Source organism: Mugil cephalus, chromosome 8 (genome assembly GCF_022458985.1).
Source record: "Mugil cephalus isolate CIBA_MC_2020 chromosome 8, CIBA_Mcephalus_1.1, whole genome shotgun sequence".
NCBI classification, from domain to species: Eukaryota; Metazoa; Chordata; class Actinopteri; order Mugiliformes; family Mugilidae; genus Mugil; species Mugil cephalus.
Window position 1 is genome coordinate 2503495 of NC_061777.1, and position 19169 is coordinate 2522663.

At 42.9% G+C, this 19169-nt stretch overlaps 2 protein-coding genes across 2 annotated transcripts; both read left to right on the forward strand.

The window, feature by feature from the left end:
• Positions 1-4541: 4541 nt before the first annotated feature.
• On the forward strand, positions 4542-9495 carry LOC125012019. The gene is made up of 6 exons (XM_047591612.1): positions 4542-4694; positions 5746-5755; positions 7010-7128; positions 7204-7314; positions 8847-9041; positions 9271-9495. The coding sequence occupies exons 1-6, from the start codon at positions 4542-4544 to the stop codon at positions 9481-9483; spliced, it is 801 nt and encodes a 266-aa protein (XP_047447568.1). The 3' UTR covers positions 9484-9495.
• A 1136-nt stretch (positions 9496-10631) lies between these two features.
• LOC125012020 lies at positions 10632-18041 on the forward strand. The gene is made up of 8 exons (XM_047591613.1): positions 10632-10698; positions 11652-11835; positions 12036-12154; positions 12298-12675; positions 12836-13012; positions 13352-13566; positions 14553-14776; positions 16658-18041. Exons 1-8 carry the CDS (start codon positions 10632-10634, stop codon positions 17259-17261), a joined length of 1968 nt encoding a protein of 655 aa, XP_047447569.1. The 3' UTR covers positions 17262-18041.
• The last annotated feature ends 1128 nt before the right edge of the window (positions 18042-19169 follow it).

Below are 19169 nucleotides of genomic sequence, written 5' to 3' on the forward strand. Positions count from 1 at the left end.
CAGAGGCAACTGGTTTGAACAGCTTTCACACTATTACACAATACACATACGATAGGAACAGGATTCAAGGATTTTTATTCATCATTAACAACCATAAAAAAGTATGAGATGGAAGGAAATTATACACTCAGGTCCGGGATTGTTACCCGCAGTTACTATAATATATAGATAAGTTAAGTATATTATAGAAACTAGTAAACAGTGACTAAACAGGATAAATACAATAAGATAAATAAGGTAGAATATTAAAAAAAAGCAGGATGGAGCAATTAAAATGCCAAGGAACACAGTGGGAACACAGTGGAACCAATGGTCAATAAATAGAATAAATAGATAAAACTACACTAACTAAAAAAGATAAAAGACAGTTTGTCCTACAGACGTGTGGAGCATACTGAAAACCAGGGGGAAACAGAGAAAACACACTGGCAAGAAAGTCATTTTTATGCATAAATGTCAGAAATTCAGAGAAGTGTAGATACTATTACCACCGTATATAAACACACCATGAGTTCTGAACACTACTGGAAAGCAACTGCACGACCATCATCACGTTACATTACAAAGTAAACAATGACTTTCTCCACAAACTATTACTGGAACGGCTTATTAATTAATTAATTAATTGCGATTAATGACAGACGCATGTTGGAAATCATCTGCTGCGATGAGTGTTTCACAGAGACGGAAAAAAAACCCACAGACGAACAAATGTGTTGCTGCTGTATTGTGTGTGAAACTTGACCGAGTTACTAATTTCCTGCCACCTCGAGGTTAATCCACATCACGGAGAATTACGTAACGTCCCAGTTCTGCTACATCACACAGTCTGTTTTCCTCTTACATTCATGTTTCCATTCTTCTGAGGAAGAACAGACAGACAGATCTGTGACAGAACTAGATTAGATTTTACACGTAATTTTCATTTGTAGTTTAACTGAATGCGATGTTTCCTCTTTCACACCTGGGACGCTTGCACACATTGATGCTCGGAAACAGTTTGGTTCTGAGGCATTTCTCTTTCCATTCCTGCACCTGCAGTATATAAGGCGAATGAAACACATCGTTCTGGTCACAGTCTTTCTTTTCTAACCTTTAGGGAAGTCGGTCCAGACAGGAAGATTCCAGACGTGCACTGAAGCCCAGCTAAATGGAAAAACAATGAATAAACTGAAATGACTAGTTAGCAAAGCCAGCACCAGGCACAAAACGTATATCTACAGTAAAAGATAAAGTAAAACGTGTCATTCCTCAGCTTTCTGTTCGGATGCCATCCCATCTGAAGAAGGATGCAGGGATACTGGAGTTCATCTGATCCACTGATGAAAAAGATCAGTCAAGCTTTATAGCAGCACGTTATACAAAAGGAAGAAAAAGGTGGAAATGAAATCTGTGCTTCTCGCATGAGAGCCAGTGATGAATGATCAGTAACCTAACCTTCGGGGTATTACGCAAGCCGTCTATTAAGAGAAGTGATGGAGTGAAGTGACTTCCAAACTGGATCACCGACGGCTTTTACAAATCTCTCAAAAAAAAAAAAAAAAAAAAAAAGTGCTGAGAGGAGAAAAGTGACAAATCCCCCTCTCCTGCAAGGCCTCACGTAATGCATCACATCGCGGACACTGGAGGGCGGAGGTGTGCGGTGGCGAGCCTGTAATAAACTGACACATTGCCTCAGTGAACATGGCAGGAGGCGAACGCCGCGCTGCCAAGACAAATACACTCAGACCCCCCTATCACTTTATGAATGTAATGGATCCAGCCGGCGCACGGAGCACGTTTGGCCTCCAGAGGCCTTTTGCAGAGACCCTGCACGGAGCCAGCGGGCGCCTGGCGGGTCAGGATTTTTCAGAGGGGCTGAGGCGTGAGCACAGTGCAGCCATTCACAGGGATGGAGAGAATGAGAGCAGGTCTTTATGGGGGAGGAAAACGCCTCTTACATAACGATAAGGCCGCATCATGGTAAACCCTGCACAGTCCCTGGTTAACTCGGTGTCCTGTGGTTTAAGTTCACTGGTGGAAACATGGGATCACACAGGTGAATGTTCTTTATTTCACAGAGAACTAAGATGGTTCCTCTTTGTATTTCCTCAGGATGTTTGTCTGCCAGACTCTCTCTCGTCACTGCTTAGATTTAACCTCATCATCCACACGTTTATACATTTCTACTTTTGTACTTTATCTTCTTCTCTCTATCTACACCAATCAAATATACAGCCTACGGAGCAAAATCTGCTTGAACCAGAGGGTCTAATCTGGTCCATGGGATGAATTTACAAAGAAGACAGTACCTGAACATCTTTCAATAAAACTGGCATCAATTCCTAATTTTTCCACTTGGCTTTAGATCTGATCTGCCTTTCGGTTTTAGGCTTTTTATTATTAAAACTCAAAATGATTCACTTACTGTAGATAAAACAGAGCATTACTGTGATTATATCCAACCTTCTGCAAAATACATCAGTAGATTAAATCGTTTGTTAGTATAGCATTATTCATGTTATTCATATTTTCATATTTCATATTTATACACCAATCAGCCACAACATTACGACCACACTGACAGGAGAAGTAAATAACATTTAAACCATCTTGAACCAATTTAATGTTCTGCTGGGAAACATTTGGACCTGACATTGATTGATTGATTGATTGATTCATTCATTCATTCATTCATGCATGTGGATGTTACTTAGACATGTAGCACCCACCTAGACCAGACCAGACACCCCGACCCCATAGCAAATACTCTCCTTGATGGCAACAGGATGCAGCCTGACACAGACACACACAAAAACAGTTTAGGAAGAACGAAAAACAAAACAAACAAACAAAAAAACACAGAGTCCCCTACCCTCAACCCATAGGACCCATGTCCAACAGTTTTGGAGGCACAGAGTGGTCATAATGTTATGGCTGATAAGTGTATATGTGAGTAATTGAACAGGTCTGAAGTAGAGAGCAGCATATTTTTAGGGGTCAGGATGTTCAGGTGTTTCAGGTAAAAATACGACACCAGTGCAACTTCTACACCACACTGAGATTCTCTGCGGTGCTTCTGTAGTATGTAGTAATGATGGGAGCTTGTCTTGTACAGGAAGGATAGAACTAATATACTTATCTTCTGGTGTTTGTCCAGTACATTAGTTCCTGTGTTCTGCTTTAAATCAACAGACAGGCTCCAATCTGAAAACGGAAGCAGGTTCTTCTCGCTCTAATCATTCTTGCCACTCACGTTGTCCACTTAAAGATCTGTTAGAATGTGTTTCTAATCAGCTGTAGTTGTAGCTGTTGTTAGTGGGAAACATCTATCGTTCCCTGATTCGCGCAGACGAACATTTAAATGTCGATTTGCAGATAGGTTAGAAAGTTAAGTCTCTCTTTATATCACCACATTCCTTCTTTATGTTGCCGTCGTTCTGCTGCAGCTCGGCACAGGAGCCTTATCAGTGGAAACAAAAGGACATGTTTCCAGTAAGAGCGCTGCGTCTGGAAGATCACTCGCACAGATTAACCTGCACAGCTGGGACTAATATCAGGGAGAGATGAACTGCACCCGTGTGAGCTCAGATGTTAGCACTTCCCTCTTTATTTTAGCTGCAGCCAGACCATGTAATGTGACGGAAAGCTCCACGAGAAGATGGAGAGGGAACCTGCAGTAAAAAAAATGTGTGGCAAATTTTTAGTTTGGTATCAAGTCTACTTCTTCCCTGGTGCAAAAACTAAACTGAAAATTCGAAAACTGGCACAATATATCATCTTATATGTTAATTAATAAATATCTTCTTTAAAATAGGTGAAAACAAGAGAGACCAAATCCCCTTAGCTACAAAACTTCAATCAGGCTACTGTAAGTAATGCTGTGTGGTACAACGGTTCATACCGAATACCGGTATTTCTTTCGTTATGATATGAATTTTTAATATACCGGTGTATTTGAATATACAGTTCGGAAAGCTGCGCTGCGAGACACTGTTTCAGACCGGACCATTTTCGGTGTAGCGTGAGGCATGTTGAAGATACAAAAGGTCCGAAAAAATGAAGAGGCAGAACGAGAAAACATGTTTCTTTGTTTGTTTTTTTATGGATGAGAAACAAATGCTGCGCACAGACTACAATTATTACGGTCGCGCTGCTATTGCGGGTTAAAAATGTTGAAGTATGAATAAATGTTAAAGGATAAATGAAAATTGAAATTGTCATTGTTGCTGTCATCTTGAATGTATTTATTTATTTTATCTCAGAGCTGTAAATATCCAGATTTCCACACCAGTAGTCAGTTCTAACACGGGGACACAAACCTTTTTTACTACTAGTGTGGGATTATTCTACGATATTTAGTCACCATCTCTCGACCAATAGAAAATGTTGTGAATACGTGATTACGCATGAAAAAATAAATAAAAATACCGTGATATAAATGTTTGTTCACACCGCCCAGCCCTAACTATAAGGACACCTATGATGAAAAACAAACAAACAAAAAAACAAAAAAACTATGTGCTTCAAGAGCAAATAGCGGATGTCAGGGACAATTAAAGATGGATGAGGCAGAAGTAGCGTCTCGGGGGGAGGTGTCAGTCGCTCAGGTGTCACCGGCTGGACACGTGAAGAGAAAGAGAGCAGAGAACAGGAGATCAGCGGCTGAGGAGGTATCACATCACATTCGGCTCCATGACGAGTCCAGGCGCCAGGTAAGATCACGGTCCACTTCTTAACAGAATAGAAACTCACTAAGTAAAACGGGTTTTATCAAATTCTGTCCTGAAATGACGAGTTATTCTAATAATTAGTGTTGGGATGTAACTGAATATAAGGTATTTTACAACTTCATGTCCTTTACTGCTTTCATTTTCTAGTTTTACTGCATTACTCGCTGTTTATCTACATCTAAAGTTGATGCTGATATTGTGAAGCTCTTCCACGATACACGGATCAGCCACAACATTATGACCACCTCCCTAATATTGTGTAGGTCTCGATTTTTCCTTGTAAACAGCTGTGACTCATCGGGTAATGGACATGGGCCTTGTGAGGGTGTCCTGTCCTGTCAGGTAACACAGTGTTGTTGGTGGGGGGTCATTTGGGTCATACTGGTTGAGGGGAGGGGCCTTTGTGGATTTGGAGACCGGGTCAACACCTTGTGCTGTTCTTCATGACACAAGGAGAGTATTTGCTGTGGGGTGGGGGTGTCTGGTCTGGTCTGGTCTAGGTGGGGGCTACATGTCTAAGTAACATCCACATGAATTAATGAATGAATTAATGAATACCGGGTCCAAAAGTTTCCCAGCAGAACACGGAAATTGGGTCAAGATGGTTTAAATGTTCTTTACTTCCCTGTCAGGGGTCATAATGTTGTGGCTGATCGGTGTATAAATACGTGAATAAGAAAGAACCTTGCCGGTTTAATCTACTGATGCATGTTGCAGAAGGGGGTTGCATATATTTACAGTAAGTGAATCATTTTGAGTTTTAATAATAAATAACCTGAAGCTCACATTCTGTAAGTCATTGTTTACTGCGTCTTCTCTCAGCCCATGTTGTGTTGATGCTCTGGTGGAGACTGTTGACGTCCAGCCTCTAAAGCCTGAGGTGTCAAACTCATTTTAGTTCAGGGGCTGCATACATCCCAGTTTATTTTCAAGTGGGCCGGCCCAGTAACACTTTAACACCCTTAAAGTTTTATAAAATCTGACATATTATCATGAAATATTTGTGTAAAAATCTTTTTTTGTGTTTCAAAAGGTGCGTCTGCGTTAGACAAACACGAACAAATACAAATTATATTTATTTTCTTTATTGTTTACAAGAAAAACTAACAAAACTAAATTCTTGACAGTTTCAATACGACACTTCTCAACATTGTCTGTATGTGTTCAAAACTGAACAACAAATAAATAAACAATCACATCATCAGTATTAATAAGTTCTACTGACCCTGGAGCCAGTTTGGACCTCGACTGAACTGAGCATGTGCAGAAGGGAGCATGTGGGTTTGGAGAATGTGCATCACAGACAGCGAGATGACCAACACCAGAAATTAAACATTTCTTATGTAATTTTATGGAATTGGTCAATTTTAAGTTATTAATGGCTATTTCAGGATTTGTTTAGTATTTGTTTAGCAGTTAACGTCTTCTGCATCATTTTTGCACTTTGTAAATCCATCCAGTGGACCAGAGTGGACCCTCTAGTGGACCAGATTTAGCCCCGCGGGCCGTGCATTTGAAACGTCGTCAGGAAACGAGAAAACAAAAGAAGGGTTAAAATGAAGTAGGGTTGAAACGCATTCAAGACAGTAAACTGGACTGACACCAGAGAATGTTTCTTCGGTCCTGTTTCTTTCTTTTTTCCTGCCATTTACCATCTGAGGCTGAGATGCATTCATGCATACATCATAGGCCACTAATCTCAGGAGATGGCTGAATGCCTGCTGCCTCCTCTCCCAGACGCACTCAGCCCGGTCACATGACACAGAGATTAGGTTACAGATACTACTTCAGCGACAGGCTGCATCGGAGAGAATGGAGCAACAGGTGTCACTTTAATTCAGATATTCCTGAACCCATTTTCACCCGTAAACCGCTTTAAAAAATTTTGCCTAATTGAATTATATTGTACTCATTCTTATTTTAAAATATACCTGTGCCATTCCTCCCGCTTCAGCGTTCATTGAATCACCTCACACATGCCGTTAAATCATCACAAGTAGCACTTCTCAGTGAAGTAATATCAGGAAATGATATTAATCTGGCTCCAGGCTTTTGAATCACCGCCCGTTTATTAGGTCTTTATAGGTATAAAAGCATCAGATTATCAGTAACTTGATTTTAGCCAGCCTTTATTCCACATTATTATCACTATAATGTAGAGAAGTAAAATCAGTGATGCATTTTCACACAGGTATCTGTCATTCCGGTTCTACAGAGTTTTACGATAAAATTATCGTGTAAATCTTTCATGGACCGTGCGCTCAAAATGCATAAATCTCTTTCTGCTTGTGCTGCAGAAAAAGACTTCAGGATGGACCAGAAGGAATCGATGAGGAGAATCAGGAGAAACAGCAGGACTCTCCTCCAGGATCTGTTTTACAGCGGGGTAGTCCACAGCGGAGGCAGAGATACACCTGTAAGAGTCCAATTAACGCGTTTTCTGATCCACGTGTTGCTCGTCAATACGCTCACCGACTGTGCGTCCGAACAGATCCCGGCTCAGCCTCGAGATGCAAAAATGATACAGTCCATCGCCAGCCTGATACGAGCCAAGAGCAAACTCCTCCTGCTGGAGAACCCTGACACCGTGGAGATCTACAAGGTCAGCGGCTCTTTGAACAGCGTGTTTCTGTGGTTTTACAAGTCAGACACATAAAAATACATCAGCTAAAATCAGCCGTGCTCCTTTAAATAGATCATTTTCTGGTTTTATATTGTATTTTTTTTATATTTATGAGCAAAACTGGAACAGAAATTCTGGAGTTGTTTAGCCTTGATTCCAGTGTGTTGTATATTTGAATATGTTAATGGTTCTCAGTTGGAATCCTGTTTGGTATTCTGTGTTTCTTCTTTCTTCCTTGGTGTTTTGGTTCCTTGCTTTGCTTTCCTCTGTTTCCTCTGTGCCCTTTGCTTGTTTGATTTGTGGGTTTGATTAATTGATCTCCTCAACTCAACGGTCCATGTGTCTTCCCTGTGTTCCTGGGTTATTTTTCTCACTTTTGGCTCTTGGATCAGCCTGCAGCGTTTTAGATTTAGAAAGTTTTCATCAAGGTTCTTTTGTTTCCTGCTCCTGCCTCCTATTGTGTCTGCATTTACCTCCTCACCACTCAATGTGACACTGGTGCTTGGAGAAGCAGATTTGGTTCTGCAGAGGACTTTGGTATGAGTTCCTCCTATGTGCATTGCTTTGAGCAAGCACCTAAACACCATGTGTGTTTGCAAACTGCCCTTAGTGCCGCTACTGTATTTATGAATCAGAGTACAGCAGAAAATATGGACAGCGTGTCTAATTGGCCACCTTGCGAGTTCTTCCCCTCACGTTGCTACGGCCCATCCACTAACATGTTGGAGGTGGAGCTTATGACCTGTACTGCAGCCAGCCACCAGGGGGAGCTCTACTTGCTTTGGCTTCAGAGCCGTATATTAGAGAGAGTCTGTCCGATTCAAACCATGGCGCCATGTTTGCTACATCAGAGGTTAGATTCTATAGTATTACTCTATGGGGCGGATGTGCCATGTTGAAATAAATGTCTTATTTCCACCATTAACGGGTCTATAAATGTTATTACTAACATCTGTCAATATGTAAAAGGTCCTCACTTAAATGTCCCAGCGTCTACTTCCTTTAAATATCTTAAATGAGCTTTAAAATGCTTTGTAGCCCAATCACCTCATCAGTCATGGAGCTATGAGAATGTGAACTAAAAAAAAGGCTCTGTTTGGCATGTCATGGCTTCCACTTTTTATACAGTCTGTGGTCCGATTTAATGTGTTAAATGCATAGAATTAATGTCCCTTTAAGGGATAACCAAAAAAAGAAAAACCTGAAAGGGGCTGTCTAACCACTATTTAATCTGACATGAACATCTTTTGGACTCTGGGAGAAAGAACCCGGAAAATAAACCTACGCAACCACAGGGACAACATCCTGCACGTAACACAAAACACACAAATCTCAGCAGAAGTAATGTATCACCTCCTACATCCGACCTCAGACTCAGAGTATATCAGCTGCAAATCTTTTTTAGTAGCACTTCACAGAAGCAGATTCTCACAAAATATGAGTGGTATAAAACCAACAAAACAAAAGCGTGATTATTAAACTGACTTATTTATATTTTCTGTTGCACGAAGCTGGATGAGTCAACGCCCCGTTCTAGAAAACCGGGAAAAGGTGACGTTTACCTGCCAGCCATCTCAACGAAGGCGGCAAGTCTGAACTCAATCAGAGGGACTCTGAGCCAGTCCTGTCCTTATCTATACGACAAGCGCAGAGGGTCTTTCTCCTCGGTGGCCTCTCAGAGAGCAGGAGGTCGCCCACAGAAACAGGTAAACCCACGTCTCTTTAACACAACCAAGAACCAGAAGATGCTTTTCTCAAAGACAGAACTTTAACCCTCATTCATTTATTGGAGAAAGAGGATGGGGTCAAACCAAGATCAAGTATCTGGTCATTAAGAGACACTGCTACTATATTAAATTTAGCCAAGTGCTGTTTATAAATATACATCATTATTATCATTTTGCATTCAATATTAAGCCTTTTTGTCTTCTTCAGAGTAACCTTAAGGCCCAAAGAGAGGCAAAGAAATCCAACGTCACCGTGACGATGACTTACCTGGGACAAGGCCGTCGGGATTCGGGGTCCGGTTCAGCTCAGGACGAGCTGAAGGTTCTCCAGCAAGTCAACGGGGGCGAGAACATCTGTGTCTTCAAGGGCCTGGTCACGACAGGAGGTAGGTTTGTCATAGGGCTGATGATCAAAAATTAAACGCAGTCATGCCCTGATGATTAGCAAAATTACACACACTTAATCACTCATCTGCGCTCAAGGCGGAGTTGTAACAGAAGCATTGAGGAAGTTGGCCCCGAGGCAGGATTTGATTTGAACGAGAACAAAAAAGCTCGGCGTGTGACCCGGCGTTCTACAATCAAAAAAAAAAAAAAAAAAAAAATGTAAAAAAGCAGACAAGACAAGGTATTTCATCCTGGCTGCTGCTACATGTTGATAGACACTGTGCAACAGTCCGTCCAGAGACGGAATCTCAATGTCGGGCAGATGTACTAGAGAGGGGTTATGGATTTCTGCTTCAAACTGTGCGTGTAATGTGTTTACAGAATCCTCTATGGGAGTAAAACAAAGGAGGAGATGATGCACAGAAGCACAGTCCAAACAGAGAATATAGCATCTGACAGTATCTAAAGATTTGTTCTGACTCATGAGTGTTTTTTATAAGTGGATTCATTTCAGACTGTACATACTGTGCTGGATCTCGCACACGTTTACTGTTCTTTTCTCAAAATCAGCCCTGTTTTTTTTCCTTCCTCACTTTCCCCCATGCTGCTAAGTTGCTATGCGGATATTTCTATTTGCATCCTTCTCTGTGAATTAGAGAGGAAACAGTTTCTTATAAAGGTTTGACAGCAGTGTTTTTTTTTTTTTTTTAATTCTCTCTTTGGAGGAAACCAAGGAGTAGCTGAAATGTGTTATGACAGCAGAGCAACATAAAAGTCAGTACTTGAAAAGGCCTGCTCCCTTTTTATGATAATATGACAATCTGTTTGCAAATTGATTCCAACTAGAGCAGGTTGCGCATGAGACAGTTGCACATGCTAGGAGCTAGACCTTTGTTGTATTTTTCTTGTGAAATGTGGAACAGTTTTACTTTTTCAGACTTCAGAAACATTTGATTCTGCGCTCAAATACACAGACGTCTGCATTTCAGGTGTTTGAACCATAGACTGTAGAAAGAAATGGACGACGCATCTCCACTTGATGATCAGCCCACTTTTGTATTTATTTACTAATCTCACAGTCCTAAGGAGCCGCTTCAGGGAGCAGTTGTCAATGGCAACTGTCAATCATCATTATGTCACTTCCTGTTTCTAAAGCGTCAAATAACCACAGACATTATAAAAATGGACGGCGGAACAGCTTCTCAAAAAGTGAAGCAAGTAGAGCTCCCCCTAGTGGTGGCTGCCAAGAGTATAGGTCATAAGCTCCACCCCCTCCATGTAAGTGGGCGGGACTTGGGCAAAATTAAAACACAAAAGTGCACATCAAATAAAGGATGGTTTTAGTAATTTCAGGTAGTTCATATAGTACTTATGCATATTCAAGTGTCTTTAATTAGTTATTTCAGGTGACGTGATGTGCATGGAGGGGGCGGGGCTTATATGACCTGTACTCTCAAGTCATGGCATCCATTTTTTATACAGTGCATGCTTTAAACAAACCAACAAATTCCTCCAATCTGAGCTGAACTGGTGTCAACGAAACATATTTGTTGGGAGTTTTTCTCACTTTTGGCTAAAATAAACTTAATAATAAGAATAATTCATGCTGCATTGATCGTACATTTGACTTTTTTTCTCTACGTTTGGGGGTGAGGTGCTCATTCAATGAACCTCCGCCGTGGACACAGCAGGAAGTGAACCAACTCCTCTTAATAGAGAAATTAATTAGCTTCATTAAGGAGATGCAAGATGAAATGCTTATTGGAAAGACATGGTAGTAGTTGCAGAGCTGATAAATTCACAGTCTTTACTTTAAAACTAAAGTAAAGTGAACACAACACAACAGTGAATTGATTTTGAATGAAGCTTTCCCCTCAGCATCCGTGCCTAAAAATAATCTTGTGCATCTGAAACTGCTCTCTGGGCTCTGCATGTGGCTGCCCACTTCTCCAAGTATGTAGACTACTTGCCTCTGTGTGAGTATCCATTTGCACAAATGTGTAAATAACACAATAGAGACTCTTTGAAGTACAGTACGTTGTGATGATGGACGTCAGTCAGTGGGCACCGCTGCTCGTGAGCCAGACACATTCCAAACCCCTGCCGTGTTAGCTGTGTTCAGCTGTAAGTCAAACAAGGCAAAGACGAGGAGGATCGAACACAGTCATGTTCTGCTTTTCTATTTGTCACCTTCTGTTTCAGAGCAGTTCCAGTTTGTGTCTCAGAGACACAGAGGTTTCCCCTTCAGCGCCACGTTGTACGTTAACGGCATCATGGCGGCCAGGATCAGCTCCTGCTGCGAGTACCGCTACGCTCCCGGCTTCCAGCAGGGGAGGAAGAGCTGCTTCCGGCTGGCCTGGCTGGCTGGAGGGGTGCCCTGCTACAGGTCAGGTTTTAAAAGTATGACATCAGCGGCAAATGAGAAATTATTAGCAGTGAAAACAGACCGCAGACACAATGCATTTTGGGTCGGAAAAACGGATGCATATTGCACGATGCGAGGGAATGATGCTGGTGGTGGTGGTACATGAGAGGAAATATGAGTCATCATGAAAGCACAGTTCATCAGTTTCATCTTTTTTTCAGATGTACGAGTCTCCGAAACAAATACAGCTCCTGCCAGCAGCTGAGCAACGGCACAAAGGAGAACTTAATTCTCCCCTTACAGCAGAACACTGGCAACGTTACAAGGCCTGGAAATGAAGGTCTCATTTTTCCATTACTTCCTAAAGCTTATTCATCAACATTTTTTTGACATTAAGCCCAGTCCTTGATTTCAGTGAACTAGTTTAAAGGCAAAATGTCCCACAAAGCTTTTATCTTTCTCCTTTTTCGTCTGCCTCCAAAGCGGGCCCCTTCGAGTCATGTCCATCATCCCCTCTTTTCATCCCGGCCAAACCCGTACAGAAGTCAGTCCGGAGGACGAGAAAACACATCAAGGAAGGCGGCGCAGGGTCCACAGACAGCGAGGACCTCGGCGTGGCCGGAATTAAAGGGACCTCCGAGAAGAAACGACGCAAGGGTCAAACTAATCAGAGGCAGAGCAAAGGCAAGGCAGCTGGAAATAACAAAGGGGAAGAGGAACGGGACGGCGAGGGCTCAGAAAGGTCAGCGGCGTCGTCTGCCAGGCTCGAAAAAAACGCGAGCAACGTCGCAGATCAGCAGACAGGGCGGCCGCTAGCGAACAAGACAAGCAAAGCTCCCGCTGAGCTCTGTTTGACTCATTGTAAGTGTTTTCATTCCTGTAAGACAAGATGGAATAATAAAAAGTGGAGATGCAGATGACCTTCAAGCCATCTGCATGTGGTATTTCCATTTAATACCGTGTAGAGGGGAAAAAATGGCAAAGAACAAGAGTTTTTTTTCTTTTTTCTTTTTCTTTAAAGATTCATTGCAGGATGAGGAAGGCCTGACTCAGCAGAACGGAGAGAAACAGAAGGACCTGGGATCAAATGTGAAAAGCAGAGATGGGGAAAGACAGAAGGACTTCTATGAGGAGTTTGTGGAAATGAGTGCTGCGCTGAAGCGGGGCCCAAACAAACACCAGTGGTTCAAGGCAAACAGTGAGTAAAGAAACCGCAGCACAGTAGGAACGAACTGGAGTCCCCCTGGAGAGCTGTAAACTATTTACATTATTCACTTTAGCAGAAAAGGTAGAATTTGTATGAAAAAAGAAGAAGAGATGCACCGAGGAATGTCTGCCTGCAGGAGAATGCGTGACGTGCAGCAGAGGTTATGCAGACGTGGTTATACACAGATCTGAGGAGCCCGGCTCGCTATTATCGCTCAAAGAAACGCACAAACCAAACTTTATCATTTATTATTTACGCTCGCACAGTAACAGTGGATGTCGGTATCGCTGCGTGTGCTCGACTGATCCGTTTTCTCTCCTCGGGGCCCAGTCCTGGAGAGGTGTCGGCTCCAGAAGAAGCTGTCATCGAACCCGAGAGCTCAGAGGGGCTCAGATGTGGAGCTCAGCCCAGAGAGCGACTCCGGCCCGAGGCCTGATGATGAGGAGCCAGGGAAGGAGGAGGAGGAGGAGGAGGAGGAGGAGGACGCACCCAGCCAGAACCCTGAGGTAGAAGAGGCGTCTAAAGAACAAGACCTGCAGGCACAGGTGAGTGTGCAACAAAAATGACATGAATGTGCACTTTGCAATCCTGGTTAAAAGTCCTTGAAAGATGAGACTAATATAACTTCATAGTACTTAGATGAGACTTTAACTCATAGTTATCTTATTGTGATGGAGGCCATATTAATAGAAGGCTGATCTCAGGGTGGCAGGTGGGTGTTTTTTGCTAGATTGAATTAATTCAGTTCTTCCCGGTACCAAAGGATCGTTCCATTATTCTTGGATGTTAAAACCCAAACAGTTGTAACAAAGTGCCCCTGAGTTTTATCTGGAGCAGGCAGCCCTCTGGCTCGGTTCGAACCGATCACGATGAAAAAGTAGCAGAGCCTGAAAAATTCCTCAAGGTCTAGCAAAGTGGCACGGTGGACGTGGCCGACGGCCAGACCATATGTCTCTCTGGAACCCTCGTCTCATCTCCGTGTATGAAAAGCCTCCGCCACCTGCCTCGCTCACATCTCTTTCCAAGCCAGCGACACATTTTCGGAGCTGTGCTGCACTCGCACACAAACAGTAAATACCTAATGTTAGAAACGCTCTGTTCTCAGGGTCAGGATGCCAAACGCATTTCTGTGTGGAGGACGAAATAATCTGCCTGTCATACGAAATGTGATTTTGTATTTTATGAAAGCCTGCTTTCTGGCGATTGAGGTGAACCCTGAGTGAGATGAGATATTTCTGTTTGTTTCATTTCTTTTCAATCCCGTATCCTCATGTGCGATACCATTTCCCACCAGGATTACACAACACGACAAAACCCTTGAAAATAAAATAAGGAAATGCATTTTAGGGCTCAGATACATCGGTGTAAAATGTTTCTGTCCTCGTGAAATCTTCCCAAAGTCCAATGGATAAAATCGAAAATAATTTGTTTTTAGAGAAACTTTTTAGTGATATTTCGTGACTTTTGGAAGTCCACATTCAAGATGATTTAAATTTCTTCTGTGGCTTTTTTTCTCGTTTTGCAAATGGAGCTCGACGCCATGATGACGGTGCTGATGACGTCCGATGAGGTGGAGCAGCTGGTTCTGAGGAACACGGACCTGACGGACGAGCTCCTGCTGGGCCTGGCGGGGGCGCTGAAGAGCAGCCTGTCCGAGGTCACGCAGCTCAACCTCAACCTCAACCTCATCGGCCCTTACGGCGCTCACATCCTGCTGGACGTCCTCCGGGTGAAGCCTCAGGTCAAAGCCTTGCAGTAAGTCCCCGGCTCCACTGAGCCACGTCACACAGGAGCACGGAGAATAACGCGCGGCACATTTAGAAGCGCTTCAATACGTCTGCAGGGACGAAAAAAATAAAAAATAAAAAGAACTGAAGAGGCTGTAAAAAGATGAAGCAAAGCCAATGGCAATCTACGCTGTGAGAAGAGAAGAAAAAAAAAATCATGGCTTTCCACTGTTGAATTGCACAATCCTTCTCTTTAATGTGAACAAATAAATGGCTCCAGCTCCTTTCCTCTCGGAGTTATTTCCTTTTACTGCACAAAATACAGTAAATGTGCTCGAGCTTGGCTTTGTGACACTGCTTCAGGAAAGAAAAGGCTTAGTTAAAGCGTGTGCAGACTAGGGGTTGCACGACTTCAGATTTTATAAAGTTCGCTGTTATGTGATGAGAGTCTAGCCCCTGATGACGTCACTAATAAAAAAAACTGTAGAAAGTAATGTAAACTATATTCCAGGGGTTTGCAAAGCATCCAGTATGTGTAAAAATCTATTTTTTTTTAGTTATACTTCTAATTTATGATATGCATGTGTAAAAATAAGTATTCTTTAATTATCCATTATAATAGTTATGGATGTATCTGTAGTATTGGTTTGGGCTCTGCATTAAATTCAGCTAATAGAGGTGATTTATTCTGACTCAAAGGGGCAGAACATGACTGTGGTGATGATTTGCTTCTTGTGGGAGACAGTAGGGGGCGACTGTGGCTCAGTGGGTAGAGAGGTTAGGTGTTCGATTCCCAGAATGTGCCACATGCGGAAGTGTCCTTGAGCAAGACACTGAACCTCTGCGACTGTAAAGAGGTAGAAAGGAGCTATATAAAAGCAAGACCATTTAACATTACCAATAGAAAACTGTCTGAATTACCGAGCTAACGAATGCTAACTAAGACGAATGCTAACATGAGAGAAGCTGACTGCAGACGTCTCAGTACTAATGTAAAGTAACGGAATAATCTCTCGGTCAAGCTCAGCTCCACAAACGTCATATTGTGGCTCCGCATCCCAGCTAAGGTTAAAAAAAAAAAAAAAAAAGTAATGATGCAGTTAAGTCGAGACTTATTCATGCTGACTCCTGCACAAATATTCACTGTGGTCTCACGAGGAAAGGCAGCTTTCTGATAGGATGTTTGTCCGAATACCGTATTCAGGTTCGACTCCGCCCCTGATACATATGCGTATTATTTATATATATTGAGAACAGACAGCTCATGTGCTACATACTGTGACATGCAGATATGTATAGCCTGTATAAAAACAGGCTGCACCTCAACACCATGAGTAGCATTTAATAGTCCTCCACAGGGCGCTGTGAGATGGGATAGTGCCTCCTATGGGCTTCATCTTTAGTGACACTTGATGAACAGACAATGAAGCATGCAACCTCTTTTAAACTGTATATTTACACTTCAGTTGTGAGTAAAACAAGTGAGAAATAACTTAAGTAAACTACTGAGCTGGTGGACTGATTTTGCGTTGTGTGATTATGTCTTAAAAAGGCTTTGAGGGTAAGACTAAACATGTCTCTGCATGGGTCGAAATGTTGTCTATAAACAAGTGCATGTATAAAAACATAAGTGTGGATCTGCTACTTTAAATACTGACGCGATTGTTCAACTCCTTATATTATTTAAGAAAAAATAACATAAAAGTAATTCTGAACATTTTCCACAAGATTTCTGGTCGAGAAGCTGAAAGAATTTGGACATACAAAATAAACTCACACTAGAGTTTAATGTAGAACACATATAATAGGTATTATTATTATCTCCCAACAGTTTTGGGGTCCTTGGCCTGAAAAACACTGAAGACCCCTGGTGCAGAGTATAAATCTCCCTTATTTTCTTCCTTTACAGCTTGTTTGGAAACAAACTGCGTGACCATGGAGTCCTGACCCTGCTGAATGGAATAGCCGAGCTTCAGGAGCAAACAGCAAGAGCCGCTGCCGTCATCCAGCAGGCCATGCTTTTCCCATCGGAGCAGAACGCGCTGCTGCAGCTCCCCACCGGGTGGAGCTCCTTCAGGCTTTTTGCGCTTTTGGAACTGGATATCGGGGGAAACGGCCTGGGCAGCGACGGGGTGAAGGCCTTAGCATCATACATGAGGTCCCACTCACATCTCCAGTACCTGGGGCTGGCACAGACCAGCGGCGCAGATCTGGCCGCGTGGAAGGAACTTTTCGACAGCCTGAGAGGAAACAGCTCCCTGACTCAGATCATCCTGGACGAGAACAACCTGGGGGACCCCGGGGTCAGGCTGCTGGCCGACGTGCTGAAAGAGAGCGCGAGTCTGCGGCAGGTGGATCTGGACGGGAACGGCGTCAGCGACGTGGGCGGAAATGACATCATGGCGGCGCTGCTTTGCAGGACGCAGTTTCCACTGAGACATCTGAGCCTCCAGGAGAACGACATCAGCGCGGGACTAATGAGCAGGATACAGGAGGAGGTAAAATATAAATGAGGGGGTGAATCCACAAGAAAACCGAGCAGCATAAACAGAGCAGCAATTTGAAAACTCTTCGTTTACATTCTGAGGTCAGAGAGGAAAACTAAAAAACTGACTCATTTGACTCGTTTGACCGCCAAACACACACACACACACACACACACACACAGAAGATCTCTTCCTGCCTATAACCGGGTGGCACTGCCAACAAATGCTGCGTCTCAGTTTAGTCCAGGTAGTGTAGGAGGCTTGTTTGCTCTCGGGCTGCGCTCTGGTCTGGATGCAGCTTCAAAGAGATATCAGTGAACTGAACCTTTCTTCTTTGTGGCGAGGTTACATCTTCACCCTGACATTTTTTCTTCTCCTTCCCACCAGTGTTACACCTACTTTTGCTAAAAATCGTCTCCGGCACAAAGCTCACTGATCCCGCTGTCATTTTATTCAGTAAATTGCTGCCTCCTGCCACACACATAAAAAAAGAAGAAGAAGAAGAAAGAAAGAAACCGTGGTGATTCATTCCTCCCACAGTATTTCTTTCCAAGTGGACTTTTTTTCTTTCCCCAGAACATTAAAGTAGCCCTCATCTGATCGCCTTTCTCCGCTCCCACAAATCAAAAGAGTTATGGACAGCTAAGCCATACGCGGCATCAGCTGCCCTCGTTTTGTTTATCCTGTCTCCGTCGAGTGGAAGACGCTGCTTCTGTTCAGAATTTTAAAACTGGGGCAAATTCACCTGATTTTCAAGGCCGTCAACTCATTGTTCTATCAACACAGACGTTCTGAGAATAACTGTACCCCCTGATCAAAGCATGTCAGAGTGGTAATTATCTCCTCCTCCTCCTCCTCCTCCTCCTCCTCCTCCTCCTCCTCCTCCTCCTACCAGGGCTGCCGACAGTGATTCTGCTGAAACCAACCCGTCCATATTTCATCTGCAGCCTTTTGCAAATTCCTTTCGGTGGAGCCCTGATAAAGACGCTCCCTGAACCCCCAGGAGGAGGATGACAGATAAATGAGACTGGCGTTCCTCAAGATTACATCGTCTGTAGTCGTCTGCTGCTGTGGCATAAAAACTATATTTTTCCACCAAAAATAAAGACGCCTACTTTATGTGGATTAATTTCTTTGCGCAGGGTGGACGTCATTAATCATGTATTATCGGCAAGAAGAGGCACAAATTTAATTTCTTACTATTTATTTATTTTTTTTTTTGTGCTGTTGATATTGTTTAAGATGTCAACAGCCACGTTTGTGATGGATTCAATACAGAACTAAGTGCTACACCATCATGCCTGGTCGAGCATAAGCTCGCAAACAAGAGCCGCACTGTAATTCACAGCCTCTTTGGATAAGGACTTTGTCCTTCTTCTCCGCTGCAAGTGAAACTCAGATCAGTGACCCCTTTGTCCTTCTGCTAATGCATTTGGCCCCGGAGAAATCCTGCAGTGTTACAAGCTCCTTTCAGCTCTCACCTTATTTTCTCAAAAACAAGGCCTTTCAACCACAGAGGCTCAATCTGTTACGAGTTTTACGGGTTTCCCTTTCAGGCCTTTGTTGGTGACTGTAAAGTGTCTCTCGACCCTGTAGAGTCACGTAAGGTCTTGGTCTTAGAATAATGTTTTGCTGATAAGAACAGATCCATGCTGCTAAAAGATGAACTGCCTAAAATTAATCTCATGTGCCGTGAAAAGTGTTCAGTCTCAGATCACAGATACCGAGCCGGTAAAAAAGTGGAACCTGGAATTGAGTTTCTTGACTTTAACTGAGGGCAAAAACAAAAAAAACAAATGAACGATGGTGCTCTATTCAGACTTCCTTTAAGTTTCCTGCGCAGGGTGATGCAGTTTCTTTCCACTTTCAGTATATAAAGAGCATATAAAGAGCGTCAGCATCACTTCACAGACACATCAGATCCAGGAGGCAGAC